Genomic DNA, 13,820 nt, shown 5'->3' on the forward strand with positions numbered 1-13,820 from the left:
AGCAAAAGCACGCAAAACAGGGGGAGAGAAGTGCCAATATACAAACTGAATGTTACTGTGCAAAACTTCTTCATTCAGCTGCCTCCTCTGTTCTAATAGCTCAGTAGCAAGAAGCAGCTAAACAAGATAAAGCAGAGAATCTGAGCAACTGAACAGGATGAGATGCGCTCCAAAAACCCTCCCACGACCCAACCCAGCAATGATTTATAACTGAGCCCCAAAGCAGTGGCACATGCAGGTCCAGAACTCATAAGACATCCTTTTCAATGAGCAGGAAGTAGTTACGTTTCTGTAGATACCCATAGATGATTAACTATCATTACATACACACACACACACACACACACACACAAACATGTCATCTTCTGTACATTTGAAGAGGAGTTCTTCTAAAAAAATGGAACTATGGTGAAGGAGTCAAGAAAAGAATAGCATTGCTCTTGCATTTGCAAAGTTCGTTATAACAAGTCAATGGGGGAGGATTCTTACTAGGGAAATGTCTAACAGCCATGTGTCGTAGTGAGGAGAACAGGTCGCACATCACGGTGGGGCAGCTCATGCTGGATTTCACTATACATGAGAACACCTTGTCCACGTAATGTCTTAGATTGTCCTGTAGAAAAAAAAATTGCGTTCTACATTAATCACACATGCATGCATAAAAGGGAACCAAGCAGAGAGAGAAACTGTCAGCCTTGATGGCGCGAGTGGGAAGAGCCCGATGCAGCCCACCCCTGACTCGAGGGCTCACAGTTGAGCTCCAAGCCAAACTTCCGAGGAGGTTTTTTTCTGCAACACAAGAGCATTCTAGAACATACATGGGCCAGATGGGCATATCGGTAACATAGCCTAAAGGTGAACTGTCCCATCAGAAGTCTCATATGTCCTAGTAGAATACACTGATGTTACAGAAACCCCAGAAGATTTCAGATGACAGCTCAGTGCTCTGAGCATTTTAGCACTAGAGCTGTCCACAGAAATCTTCTGGGGTTTAACTGCATGGTCAGTGCAGCGAGCCCCGGAGATTTTCCCGGCGTGCCACTAAAGAGGCTAAGGCCCCTTTTAACAAGCCAGAAAATAGAGATGTTAACGAGTGGCAGCACTCAACAGCTCGAGGTGCAACTAATTGTCTTGCATGAATATGACTACTTATTTGAATAATAATATATGTATAAATAATGTGCTCCGACAATAAGACACATCTTGATAATAAGCCCTACCCTGATTTTCAATGTGTGTGTGTGTGTGTGTGTGTGTGTGAAGGGGGGGGGAAGGGGCTGTGAATGGCTGAGGCCACAGTCCTGAGCCAATCACAGCAATCTCTTGCTGGGGGTGGGGTATTCATCCCACGTAACCAGGAAGAGAGTGCTCTGTCACCGCTGAGGATGACACGGAAAACTGCTAGAGCACCTGGAGAACAGCGAGAGGGACCGGGACGGCACCTGCTAGGTAAGTATTAAGACCCACCTCCCACCACACCACCCCCGAAAATAAGACATACTGCCTTCTTTGGGGCAAAAATTAATATAAGACAGTGTCTTATTTTTTGGGAAAACACATTAGTAGTGGATGCTGCCAGGAAAATGATTGGATGAGGAGAACTTTCCCAGCAAAATCCGCTGTTCACAAAGGGTATTGGGATTATGTGATCACTCCAAGTTTAAACAAGTTTGTCAGTAATGAAACAACCCCTGTAGTAGAAGACTCCATACAAATGCTCTAAAGGCCCTTCTACGCTGAATGATTATCATTCAGATTCTCCCTGGATCGCAGGAATCTGAAGATAATAATTCATTTTAATGCTTACACAAGGAATGATAATTCGTTTGTTGTTCGGATCTTAAAAAGGCATAAAAATCAAAACGCCAATCTGCCCGTTTACAATGAATGCAGGCAGGCGGGTGGAGCGATCTCCTGCCCACCCCACCTCCATCCACTGAGCGATGACTGCTCTTGGTAACGGCACAGGACAGATTATCGCTGGGACGGCTGCTATGCGCCGGACAGTCATCCCATTTAAAAGCTCCCTAACAAATCCCTGTATGATGACAAATGACAGTATATACCTAACTCATAGTAGAACATGTTCAACTGACTCTGAAACAGAAGGAACACGGTGGGATTAGTTGGGCAATGGATTGGAGTTTCTGCAATTAATGAAATGGAATTGACAGTTTCTACACATATACCGTATTTTGCAAATTTTTTAAAAGTTTGAATTTAAAACAAAATTTTTTAATAAAAATCACTATTTAGAAAAAAAAATGTGGAATAAGTGATGATCATCAATAAAAAGGTGTAAATCAATTAAACTGCTACATAAATGTAAGAAATAAGAGCTTAATCCTAGTAGGAGATTTTATAATCAAACTGCACATCGCCCTCTGCTGTCCGACATGAAGCTTAACCCCTTAACGACGGCCCCATCGGGAAACTACGTCCTCAGAAAGTGGGCCTTAATCCTAGAGGACGTAGTTTTATGCATCCTCTTTAGATTGATGCCCACTGGCCTGAGGACGTGACAGCTCCATGCTGTCGGTGCCCGCAGGTAGCCGACAGCATGGAGCTGTCATCCCAGGATGCGGGCAGTCCCCCCCGGCATTGCGATCGGCGCTATAAAATGAATAGCGCCGATCGCAAAAAAGTAAATAAAACAGTGTAAAAAAATAGTAATTCAGCTGCTATGATGGATCGGATCCATCACGGCAGCTGAAAATACTCACACGGCTTGTCGGCGGTGTCCCCCGGAGATCTGGTCCTCCCGGACCCGCCGGCGGCCTTCTGCGCATGCGCGCCTGACGATGACGTCACGCGCACGCGCAGAAGCCCGGGTGTCCCCGGCAAATTTAAAATCTCCTGGCTCCCGGCTCCTGAAGGTAGCCGGGAACCAGGAGGTGTTACCGGGGACCACTGTGAGCGGTCCCCGGGCCCGCGATCACCGCTATCCATTGCGATAGCGGTGATCGCGAAAAAGTTTAAAAAGTAAAACAAAAGTAAAGTTTCACCTCCCCTCATGGATCGGATCCATGAGGGGAGGTGAAGATACTCACCCCCGGTCCTCTGCGATGTCCCGATGTCCCGGGACCCGAAATCCCCGTCTGCGCATGCGCGCCCGATGATTGACATCGGGCGCGTGCACAGAGGGTCTCGAGCCCCGGGAAATTCAAAATTGCTCTGCTCCTGGCTGCCATGTGTAGCCAAGAGCAGAGGGATGTCACCAGGGACATGATCACTGTCATCCAATGGATGACAGTGATCATGTAAAGTAAAAAAAAAGTGCAAAAAGTAAAAAAATAAAAATAAAAAAAAGGGGTAAAAGGTAAAAAAAAAAAGTGCAAAAAGTAAAAAAAAAGTTTTAAAAAGTTAAAAAAAGCTTGCGTTTCATCTCCCCCCACGGATCATATCCGTGAGGGAGGATGAAATGACGTACCTAAGGCCTGCGGATTTATCCGCGGACCTCAACCCAGCTTCTGCGCACGCGCCCGTCACCAATGTGGCAGGCGCATGCGCAAAAGCCGTGGTTTTTTAAAATCTCCCTGCTCCTGGCTACAAAACTTAGCCGAGAGCCTGGAGATTTCACGGGGGGCCGCGGTGAGCGGTTCCTCGTCACGTGTTCGCTGTTATCCAAAGAATAATGGCGATCACGTAAAAGTTAAAAAAAGGTGAAGCTTCATCTCCCCTCACCGATGCGATCGGTGAGAGGAGAGAAATTTTTTTACCGGAGGCCTCCGTATTTGCACCCCGACGCAATCTTCTTCCGTGAACTTTCCCGTATTCTGCGCATGCGACCGCTGGCAAAACACCGGACACATGTGCAGGAGTCGGGGAGCACAGGAAACTTAATATCTCCTTGCTCTCGGCGACCAACGGTCACCGAGAGCCTGGAGCAGTGACGGATGGCCTCGTTGAGCAGTCCCCGGTCACGTGAAAAAAAGGTAGCGATCTACCTTAGGCCGGTCTCACATGACCGGATAGGAATTACGGATTCCGCATGCGTTTGATTAGCGGTAATACGCAGATCAATCGCATTGGATTACACAATTCCGCTCACATTAGCGGGTTGGAATTGCGTAATCCACTCGCAGAAAAAAGAACGCAGCAGGTTCTATTTTACCGCGGATATCCGCAACATAGAGCCCATTGTGCTCCATGGTCATGGATATACCCGCAGCCCATACGCAACTACGTTGTATACGGGCTGCGGGTACCCGCGTCATCGCTAAGCGACGGTGCGGGAAATACAAACAACAACAAAAAAAAGTGTACTGCGCATGACCGCCCGTGTAAGTACGCAGTTATGCGCAGTACATTACGCGGCCGTACGCAGGGTCACAGCCGGGCTCACAGCCGGGATCCACCTACGGCCGTGTGAGCCCGGCGTTATTCAGACCGCTACCTGTAATACGCAATTTACAAGAAGCCCCGGGAACGCTCGCCTTCCTGCAGTTCCAGGAGCAGCTTGTTGAGCGCCTTCTGTGTGAGACCGCCGCACCTCATCAAGCTTACGGAGACTCACAGAGCACCACTTTTTACACCCCATCCCCGCCACTGAGGTCAAAAAATGACCCCCAAAAAGCATGAGAGGAGGGGGGATACATGGTTTTATTGCCCCATGTACCCATCCCAACCAGCCTCCATAATTACCCGTCTTTGGAAATACTACACAGTTCACATTATTACTTTTATCTAAGATTTGGGGAACGCCGAAAAGGGCGTGGAGGGGGGGGGGGGGGGATTTTAGGGAGTCAATTTTTATTCCGTACAAATGAGCAATGGGGCCTGGAATTTATTCAGTTATGCCCTGCAATCCAACGGGTGTTCCCTCCATTACAGGCCTTGCCACGTTTCCTGTAAGTAGATTAGGGCCACAATGGGTATGTTTTTGAACACGGGACAAACGGGGGGATCCATTTGGGGGTGAAAGTCTTCATTCCTATGTAAACTGTACAAAAAAAAAAGTTTTTAAATTGACAAAATTGCCAAAAAAATGAAAATTGTAATTTTTTTCTTCTGCTTTGCTGAAATTTATTCAAATACTGTGTGGTCAAAATACGCAGTACACCCCTAGATGAATTCGTTAAGGGGTCTAGTTTTTAAAATGGGGATATTTGTGGGGGTCTTTATAGTTTTGGACGCTCAATGGCTCTACAAGTGGGCAATGGAGCCTGGAATTTATTCCGCTGTACCCTAAAATCCAACGGGTGCTCCTTCCATTATAGGCCTAGCCATGCGTCCATTAAGTAGATTAGGGCCACAAGGGGTATGGTTCTGAACACGGGACAAACAGGGGTATCCATTTTGGGGTGAAAGTCTTCATCCCTATGTGTGCTGTACAAAAAAAACAGTTTTTAAATTGATACAACTGCCAAAAAAATGAAAATTGTAATTTTTTTCCTACTGCTTTGCTTAGATTTATTCAAAAATTGTAGGGTAAAAATACACAGTACACCCCTAGATAAATTCGTTAGGGGGTCTAGTTTTCAAAATGGGGTCATTTGTGGGGGTTCTCTGTCGTTTTGGCCGATCAAGGGCTCTACAAGTGGGCAATGGGGTCTAAATCACCTTCATGCTAAATTTCTGTTCTGAAAGCCACCGACTACTCCTTTCATTTTGCGCCCCGTTGTGCATCCAGACAAAAGATTAGGGCCACAATGGGTATGTCTCTGAACACGGGACAAACAGGGGTATCCACTTTGGGGTGCAAGTCTTCATTCATGTGTGTGCTGTACCAAAAAAGCAGTTTTTAAAACGACAGAATTGCCAAAAAAACGAAAATCACAATTTTTTCCTTTTGCTTTTCTTCAATTCATTCAAAAACTGTGGGCTCAAAATGGGCAGTACACCCCTAGATAAATTCATTAAGGGGTCTAGTTTTCAAAATGGGGTCACTTGTGGGGGTTCTCTTTGATTTTGGCCGCTCAAGAGCTCTACAAAAGTGCTATGGGCCTAAAACTCCTTCAAGGAAAATCTATGTTCTTAAAGCCACCGACTACTCCTTTCGTTTTGTGCCCCATTGTGCATCCAGACATAAGATTAGGGCCACAATGGGTATGTCTCTGAACACGGGAGAAACAGGGGTATCCATTTTGGGATGAAAGGCTTCATTCATGCGTGTGCTGTACAAAAAAGGCTGTTTTTAAAATGACAGAATTGACAAAAAAATGAAAATCACAATTTTTTCCTTTTGCTTGGCTTGAATTCATTCAAAAACTGTGGGGTCAAAATGGTCAGTACACCCCTAGGTAAATTCGTTAAGGGGTCTAGTTTTCAAAATGGGGTCACTTGTGGGGGTTCTCTTTGGTTTTGGCCACTCAAGAGCTCTACAAAAGTGCTATGGGCCTAAAACGCCTTCAAGCAAAATTTATGTTCTGAAAGACACCGACTACTCCTTTCATTTTGGCTCCCGTTATGCATCCAGACATAAGATTAGGGCCACAATGGGTATGTTTCTGAACACGGGAGAAACGGGGGTATCCATTTTGGTGTGTAAATCCTCATTTTCATGGGCTCTATAGGAAAAAAATATGTCTTTAAAATGACATATTTGCAAAAATATGAAATTTTATTTTTTGTCCCCTAAATTGAACTAATTCCTGAAAAGAACTGGTGGGGTCAAAATACTCATGATACACCTCAGTGAATACACTAAGGGGTGTAGTTTTTAAAATGGGGTCATTTGTGGGTGTATCTATTATTCTGACACTTATGAGCCTCTGCAAACTTGGCTTGGTGCAGGAAAACAAAGTGCTCCTCAAAATGCTGAAAAGTAATGTTAAATTTGTACGTCCTCTAAATGGTTAAAAAAAACACAAAAGTTTTTCAAGTGTGCATTCAGAATAAAGTAAACAGATGGAAATACATATCTTATCAAAAATTTGTACAGTATGTTTGGACATATTTGAGATATTACGGTTGAAAATGTGAAAAAATGACAATTTTTTCAAAATTTTTCCAATATTGGTACTTTTAATAAATATACACAAATTATATCAGTCTCTTTTTACAATCTAAATGAAGTACAACATGTGGCGAAAAAACAATGTCAGAATCACTGGGATATGTAAAGCCTTTACGGAGTTATGCCACGTTGAACGACGCATGTCAGATTTCCAAAATTTGGCTCCGTCACTAAGGCGCAAACAGGCTTCGTCACTAAGGGGTTAAAGTTACATAAAATCACGCTTCACTTCATTTAAATGGTAAATTAGGGGAGTAGAATTAAAAATGATCAACCTTTTCTAACTGTAAAACCTGTAGGATATGGTCAGGCTTACAAAATTAGTTAATAACTTATGTGGCTGAATAACCCAACAGGCTTAAAGGGGTTGTCTCGCGGCAGCAAGTGGGGTTATACACTTCTGTATGGCCATATTAATGCACTTTGTAATATACATCGTGCATTAAATATGAGCCATACAGAAGTTATTCACTTACCTGCTCCGTTGCTAGCGTCCCCGTCGCCAAGGCTCCGTCTAACTTCGGTGTCTTCTTGCTTTTTTAGACGCGCTTGTGCAGATGGATCTTCTCCCTTCGGCTTGGCTCGGAAGCATCTGCGTTTTGGCTCCGCCCCCTTGTACGCGTCATCGCGTAGCTCCGCCCCGTCACGCGTGCTGGTTCCAGCCTCCTGATTGGCTGGAATCGACACGTGACGGGGGCGGAGCTACGCGATGACGCATACAAGGGGGCGGAGCCAAAACGCAGATGCTTCCGAGCCAAGCCGAAGGGAGAAGATCCATCTGCGCAAGCGCGTCTAAAAAAGCAAGACGACACCGAAATTAGACGGCACCATGGAGACGGGGACGCTAGCAACGGAGCAGGTAAGTGAATAACTTCTGTATGGCTCATATTTAATGCACGATGTATATTACAAAGTGCATTAATATGGCCATACAGAAGTACTTAACCCCACTTGCTTTCGCGAGACAACCCCTTTAATCTTGAGAAGCCCCTTAAAGGGCAGTTCATTTTGGTTTTTCCATTCCACTTTTTGTTGTTGTTTTGAAGTGTTTTTTATGCAGTATTATTTTTTGTGCATATAAAATCATTATATTTATTGAGTGGAATTTTTTTTTAAATGCTACCCAATGTGTTTTGTAACAATTATTTAATAAACTCTTTATTTTTTTTTTTTTAAGAAATAACCACATTTTATTAATTTTTTTATGCGTACATTTTTTACCATTTCTATTAGATTTTTATTACATTTTACATTGATTCTCTTCCTTGTCCCGCTAAGAAAATACTAAATTATAAATATCAATAAATGTACTGGAATACCTATGGCCACATAAAATGAACAAGCATGCAACTACACCTGAACACATACCTTGTGATTGTCGATATTGTCACCTTCCCTCAGTCGGTTGGGGTCTATCTCACAGGGCTTTGGGGAGTCACATATCTGGAATACAAGTAAAGGTGAGAAGACATATGGCAACAGTACTTGCTTGTAAAACTAAAGAATTAACAAAAGCAGTGAAGCCCTTTATTAGAAAAGGACTGTTACATACTCAAAATGATGCAACCCCCTTTTTATTGCAGATAAGGCTTTTTATTATCTTGTTGTTTTATAAGCATTCTTTTGCATGGCAGTTTTGTTTACTTAGCTGCTCTTGAGGTGCATTTAGAAACAAAGATGATCGCTCAAAAAAATAGCTTTTGAGCGATCATTTTGCATAATCTACTAATTGGTACTAATGCCTATTAGTAGCATGTGAGCCACCAGGAGCTGAATTTTTTCAGAGGGACCACCCGCTGTTCTCTGAACAAATTCTCTTTGTTGCGCCGGCAGGGCTGACAGCTGAGATTTCCAGCAGAACTGAGATTCATTGCTTGGCAGAAAACTGAAAGATGGGCACATTTACACGAAATGAATATCGCTTAAAAGATGGCTTTTGAGCGATAATTGCTGTGTCTAAATGGCCCTTTACACAGTGTGATCTGTCAGGTGCAGATGCCCGATAGGTCATCCAAGCGATAATAGTTCCTCTGCTTTTACACAGGAATTATCACTAGTAAGTGGAGGCGGAGCGGGCCGGGGATTATTCCGGCCCACCTACCTCCATTCACAATAAACAGGCAGTTGGTCCTAAGTGAACAACTGCCTGTTTACACGGGCCAATCTGTCGTTGAATTTTCTGCATGCAGAAACTGAATGACAAAAAAGAAGCAAATGAGTTCTCATTCGCCAGTCAGTCAGTGCATGCATTTACACTGAAAGAATAGTTCAGCTTGATGCTGCATGCAGGAATATGAACGATTTATCGGTTGGTGTGAAAAGACCCTTAATTGCTTAGCTTGTCGACTACTGAAATACACCACGACATCGTACGCACCAATGCTAGCCATGCACTTGGAATACTCAAAGCTTTGCTAAAAGTATAAAAGTGAGAAGCACTGCTTTTAAACGTAACTTCTGAACCTCGTTCTACACTATGATCATCATAGACAGTGGGTGAGGGTTATGCAAAAAGTGTCACATTCAATGTGCTGAAACATTGGGGAAAGAAGGATTGTTCTCAACACATGCAAAAGTCTAAACTGAATATACTCTTTAGTTTGAGGATCAGTTTAAATCATTTAGATTTTTCATCATTTTAAATAATATTAAGAGGTTTGAAACCTTGATAATTCTGGGAATACAGTAAAGTGACCCTCCACTTTGGGGACAAAGTTCTGTCCCAGAACAGGATGAAGCAGGGAATATATTACCTACAGTTGTACTTCCCTACGGCTCCTCTATTCTGCTGGCTCAATTTTCAGTTGTCAATGATGGCTACAGCAATTTTCTAACTACTTAATGCCCACTGTGCACTACTCAGATTGGCCAGTGCTGATCACATGTGCAGCTCTGACCAATAAGAGAATAGCTATACCAATGCACTGTGGGGACTAGGTAGTCCGAAGGCTGTATCGGCCATCTAGGATGGCAAAAATCAGGGCCAGGAAGAGGTGGATCAAATGGACAGAAAAAAGTAACAACTGCAGGCAATATATACCCCCTTCCAGTTCCGGGAGAGAATTTTGTCCGAAAATGGGATGTCACTTTAATAAAAGTTTTACACTCATGTAGCGAAGGCGGACATACAGATAACGGTAAATGTATGAACTCTCTATTACCTCATCTATAACATTCTTCAAAGTTACTTTCAGATAATGGTTTCCAACAATCTTCATGGTCTCATCCATACAACGAGTGGCCAAAGAGTTCCCCCGGAAGATGGTATTGGCTTCTCTACAAAGCAAAGCATTAACTGGATGATTACCACAGCAGGCAGCACTGGAGAGTAATCTTAATGCCTATCTACATGAGCACGCACTGAGTGTCGTTCAGGTCGAGCTGCGCAATAGTTGTCACAAACGGAACTAGTTTCTGATGATGAAGAAGGAGCCGGACTAGAGGGAGGATGGCGTCATTCTTGTCTCTACAAGTCTCTCCCAAGATCAAGGCAGCTGAGGCAGTGATGGGCTGCAAGAGAAAGCAGATGAAGCCGAGAAGAATTCAAATGATCGGTTTATCATTTTTGGAACTAGCACATTATATAATGCACTACAGCATAGAAGTAGTATCTGACTACAGTTCACCCGTGCCCCCCTTCACCCCCAAGGAACAGCTTATTAATTTGGATGTGATATTTGCTGTCTGACTCATGTCAGTAGATGACATGACACATAAGCAAACCTGAGCTATTTCTACATCTTCCCCATTATTTCTCAATGAAGTTGCAGTGTAAGAACCATACTCCCCCTTCTGGTCACATGAAAGATTGCTCATGGATGGATGACAGAGATTCTTGTGGCAGGTTTAAAAACTCACAAATACATGTCATATAGCATCTCTCCACTTCACATGACCATGAGGACTACCATTATCACACGAAGGGGGGGGGAAACACACTTTTTAAAAGAGTCATTCTGTATATGATATTTTAACCCCTTAAGAACATGGCCTATTTCGGCCATAAGCACACAATGATTTTTTCGGGATCTTCATTTCCCCTTTCAAAAGCCATAGCTTTTTTCCCCCATTGAAATGGCCATATGAGTGCTTGCTTTTGGTCTGGCAAACTGTAGTTTTTATTGATCCCATTTTTGGGTTCATATAATGTATTGTAAAACTTTTATTGTTTCTGGAGGACAGGAAGAGAAACACATCAATTCTGCCATTAACCGCGTTAATAGTGCAGCATAAATGACGTGACCATTTTTCCCCATGGGCGGGTACAATTACAACAATTCCAAAATTATAATTTTTTTAGGTTTTTCACCATAGCACAATAGAAAATCTTTTTTTTTTGTAAACACCATAGCATTGGAAGTCCCATAACTTTATTTTTCCATGGAGGGCTTGTTTTTTGCGTGACGAACTGTAGTTTTTATTGGTACTATTTTAGGGTACATAAGGCATTTTTAAATCACTTATTGAGTTTGTTCAGGGGGTTGGGGGTGGCAAAATGAACAAAATAAGCATTTTGACTCCGTATTTTAAGGTTAGGGGGGGCAGTTTTGCAGTGCAGGATAAATAGTGTGCTCATTTTATTGTACAAGTCATTAGGAATACAATGATGATACCAAAAATATGGGGGGGATTTTTAACATTTTTTTTTTTATATATACAAACAGGAAAGTGCACAACAAAAGTTTGTTGTTTTCTTTTAAACTTTCTTTTTTACATTATTTATGTCCATACTCGGGACTTGAACCATAAAAGCTATGATAGCTATGATACATTAGCAATCATAGGCCATGGCAGGCCAGAACACCAGTGGCAAACCATCAGTGTGGAGGACCGATAACGTCAAAGTGGAAGCGCGTTCTCCCTTTTCGCATACTCAAAATAATGCAACCTTTTTTTTTATTGTAGGGCAGATAAGGCTTTTTTATTATCTTATTGTTTTCTAAGCATTCTTTTGCATTGCAGTGTTGTTCACTAAGGTGCCTTTATCCTCTTACACAGGAGGGAGTATCGCAGGCATCACTGAAAACGCTGCTGGCATGAAAGCGGGGCAGCCAGGGAGCGTTCTCCCCCCGGCCACCTCCATTCACTGTAAGCAGACAGTCGTTCAGTGTAAACAGCAGTATAAACTTCTGAACGGTGCACCATTCAGTTTACTGCATTCAGGAACTGAATAACGCTCGTTCAGTCGCAGCATGCATTTACACCGGACGATTATCGGTCAAATTCCCATGAGAATATGGCAATTTAAATGATTCTAAGCGGTAATAGTCCTTTACGTCATGTTGCATTAAGGGGTTAATTAACATGAAATCATGTTATTGAAAAACGGCTCTGTTTTTTCCCCGACGTCAACACTTCCAGTGATGCACTTATCGGTAAGCATAGTCATAAGGCACAATGATTTACATGGTGACTGTCATTATTGTGTAACCCATTATAAAGACCATTACATGTGGTGTCCCATATGCCAAGAATACATTTATAAGGAAGTTCCCTTAACCCCTTGAGTGGCAGGTTTCCTACCACCCTGTCGTGCCCACCAGGGCAGGTTTTTTAAAATGGTCTAATCATTGAATTTCAACTAGTTTTGCAGTTGCGTCTCAAGAGCCATAACTTTTTCATTTTTCCATTGACATGGCCATATAAGGGCTTGTTTTTTGCGGGACAAGTTGTGATTTTTTAAACAGGGGGGAGGAAAAAAAGAAATGGGGAAAAAAGAAAAAAGGGGCCATGTCATTAAGGGGTTAAATAATGTATTAACTTTCTTCTCTGGGTCATTACGACGCACATGGATACCACATGTGTGATTGTATTTTTGATTTTTTACAAAGTAAAGGGAGACAAGTGTTTTTTTTATTTTTTTAATAATTTTTTAACTTTTTTTTTTTTAATTTTTAAAATTTTTTTTATTTTTTTTGTCCCTTTAGGGGACTTCCACAGGGACCCATCAGGACCCCTGATCACATTCCAGGGGTCCGATGGTGACAGCCCTTTACATGCTGCAGTGACAGCCCTTTACATGCTGCAGTCACATAGACTGCAGCATGTAAAGGGTTAACACAGCAGAGATCGGAGGTTTTCTCTGATCTCTGCTGTAAAAGCTAGTACCTAGCTGTCCTCTGACAGCCAAGCACCAAGCTCTCCCTGCCACAGAGACCATCGGCTTGCTTCTGACAAGCCGATGGTCTCTATGGCAACCTGTAAACAAAGCAGGACATTGCCGATATGCCGGTAATATCTTCTGCTGGTTTTTCAAAGCCCTTGCTTTGTTCTCTGTGGGACTGTGCAGGCAGAGCACAGTGTCACAGCTTGTGGCATTGTGCTCTGCAGCTCCCATAGTGATACATAGCCCGGAAATCTTCCGGGCTATGTTGCTATGAGCAGTGGAGCTCGTCACGGAACTTTTCCGGGCGTGCCACTCAAGGGGTTAAAGGTTTATATGAACAAACACGTAAAAAACTGGTGGTATTCTTTTCTTCAAACACCAAGACTCAAGTCCCGCTGCCCGTCTGTCTGTCTAGCATTTGACTGGCTAACCAATGGCATTCAGATGGATCCAATAAAAAAAAAGTCAGAGTCCGTCAGGATGTATTTTAAAATTGTTGGCAGGGTTTCATTATGAAACGAAGCCATGAGGGTAGTGTGAACAGAACCGTATCCTTAGGCCTCCCTCACACAGGGCGTTTGCAAAACGCTGCCTTTTTAGCTGCCTTTTCAGCTCAGCTGAAGAGGCTGCCCATTCATTTCAATGGGAGACTCAGCCGAAAACGTCCAAGAATAGAACATGCAGCGCTTTCAAAACGCAGCGTTTTCAGCCCTGTGTGAGCAGCCCCATTGAAATGAATGGGAGTGTTGTACAGCG

The 13,820-nt window shown here is 43.1% G+C and overlaps 1 protein-coding gene across 1 annotated transcript in view; it reads right to left on the reverse strand.

The window, feature by feature from the left end:
- Positions 1–13,820, reverse strand: part of RASA2 (RAS p21 protein activator 2) — a 110,303-nt gene that overhangs the window by 34,720 nt on the left and 61,763 nt on the right. The window contains exons 11-14 of the mRNA XM_066598149.1: positions 10,320–10,468; positions 10,120–10,234; positions 8,327–8,401; positions 490–613 (exon numbers count right to left, since the gene is read on the reverse strand). Of these exons, the coding sequence (XP_066454246.1) occupies positions 490–613; positions 8,327–8,401; positions 10,120–10,234; positions 10,320–10,468 (463 nt within the window). The remainder of the gene's footprint in view (positions 1–489; positions 614–8,326; positions 8,402–10,119; positions 10,235–10,319; positions 10,469–13,820) is intronic.

This window comes from Eleutherodactylus coqui, chromosome 1 (assembly GCF_035609145.1).
Source record: "Eleutherodactylus coqui strain aEleCoq1 chromosome 1, aEleCoq1.hap1, whole genome shotgun sequence".
In the NCBI taxonomy this organism is placed as follows: domain Eukaryota; kingdom Metazoa; phylum Chordata; class Amphibia; order Anura; family Eleutherodactylidae; genus Eleutherodactylus; species Eleutherodactylus coqui.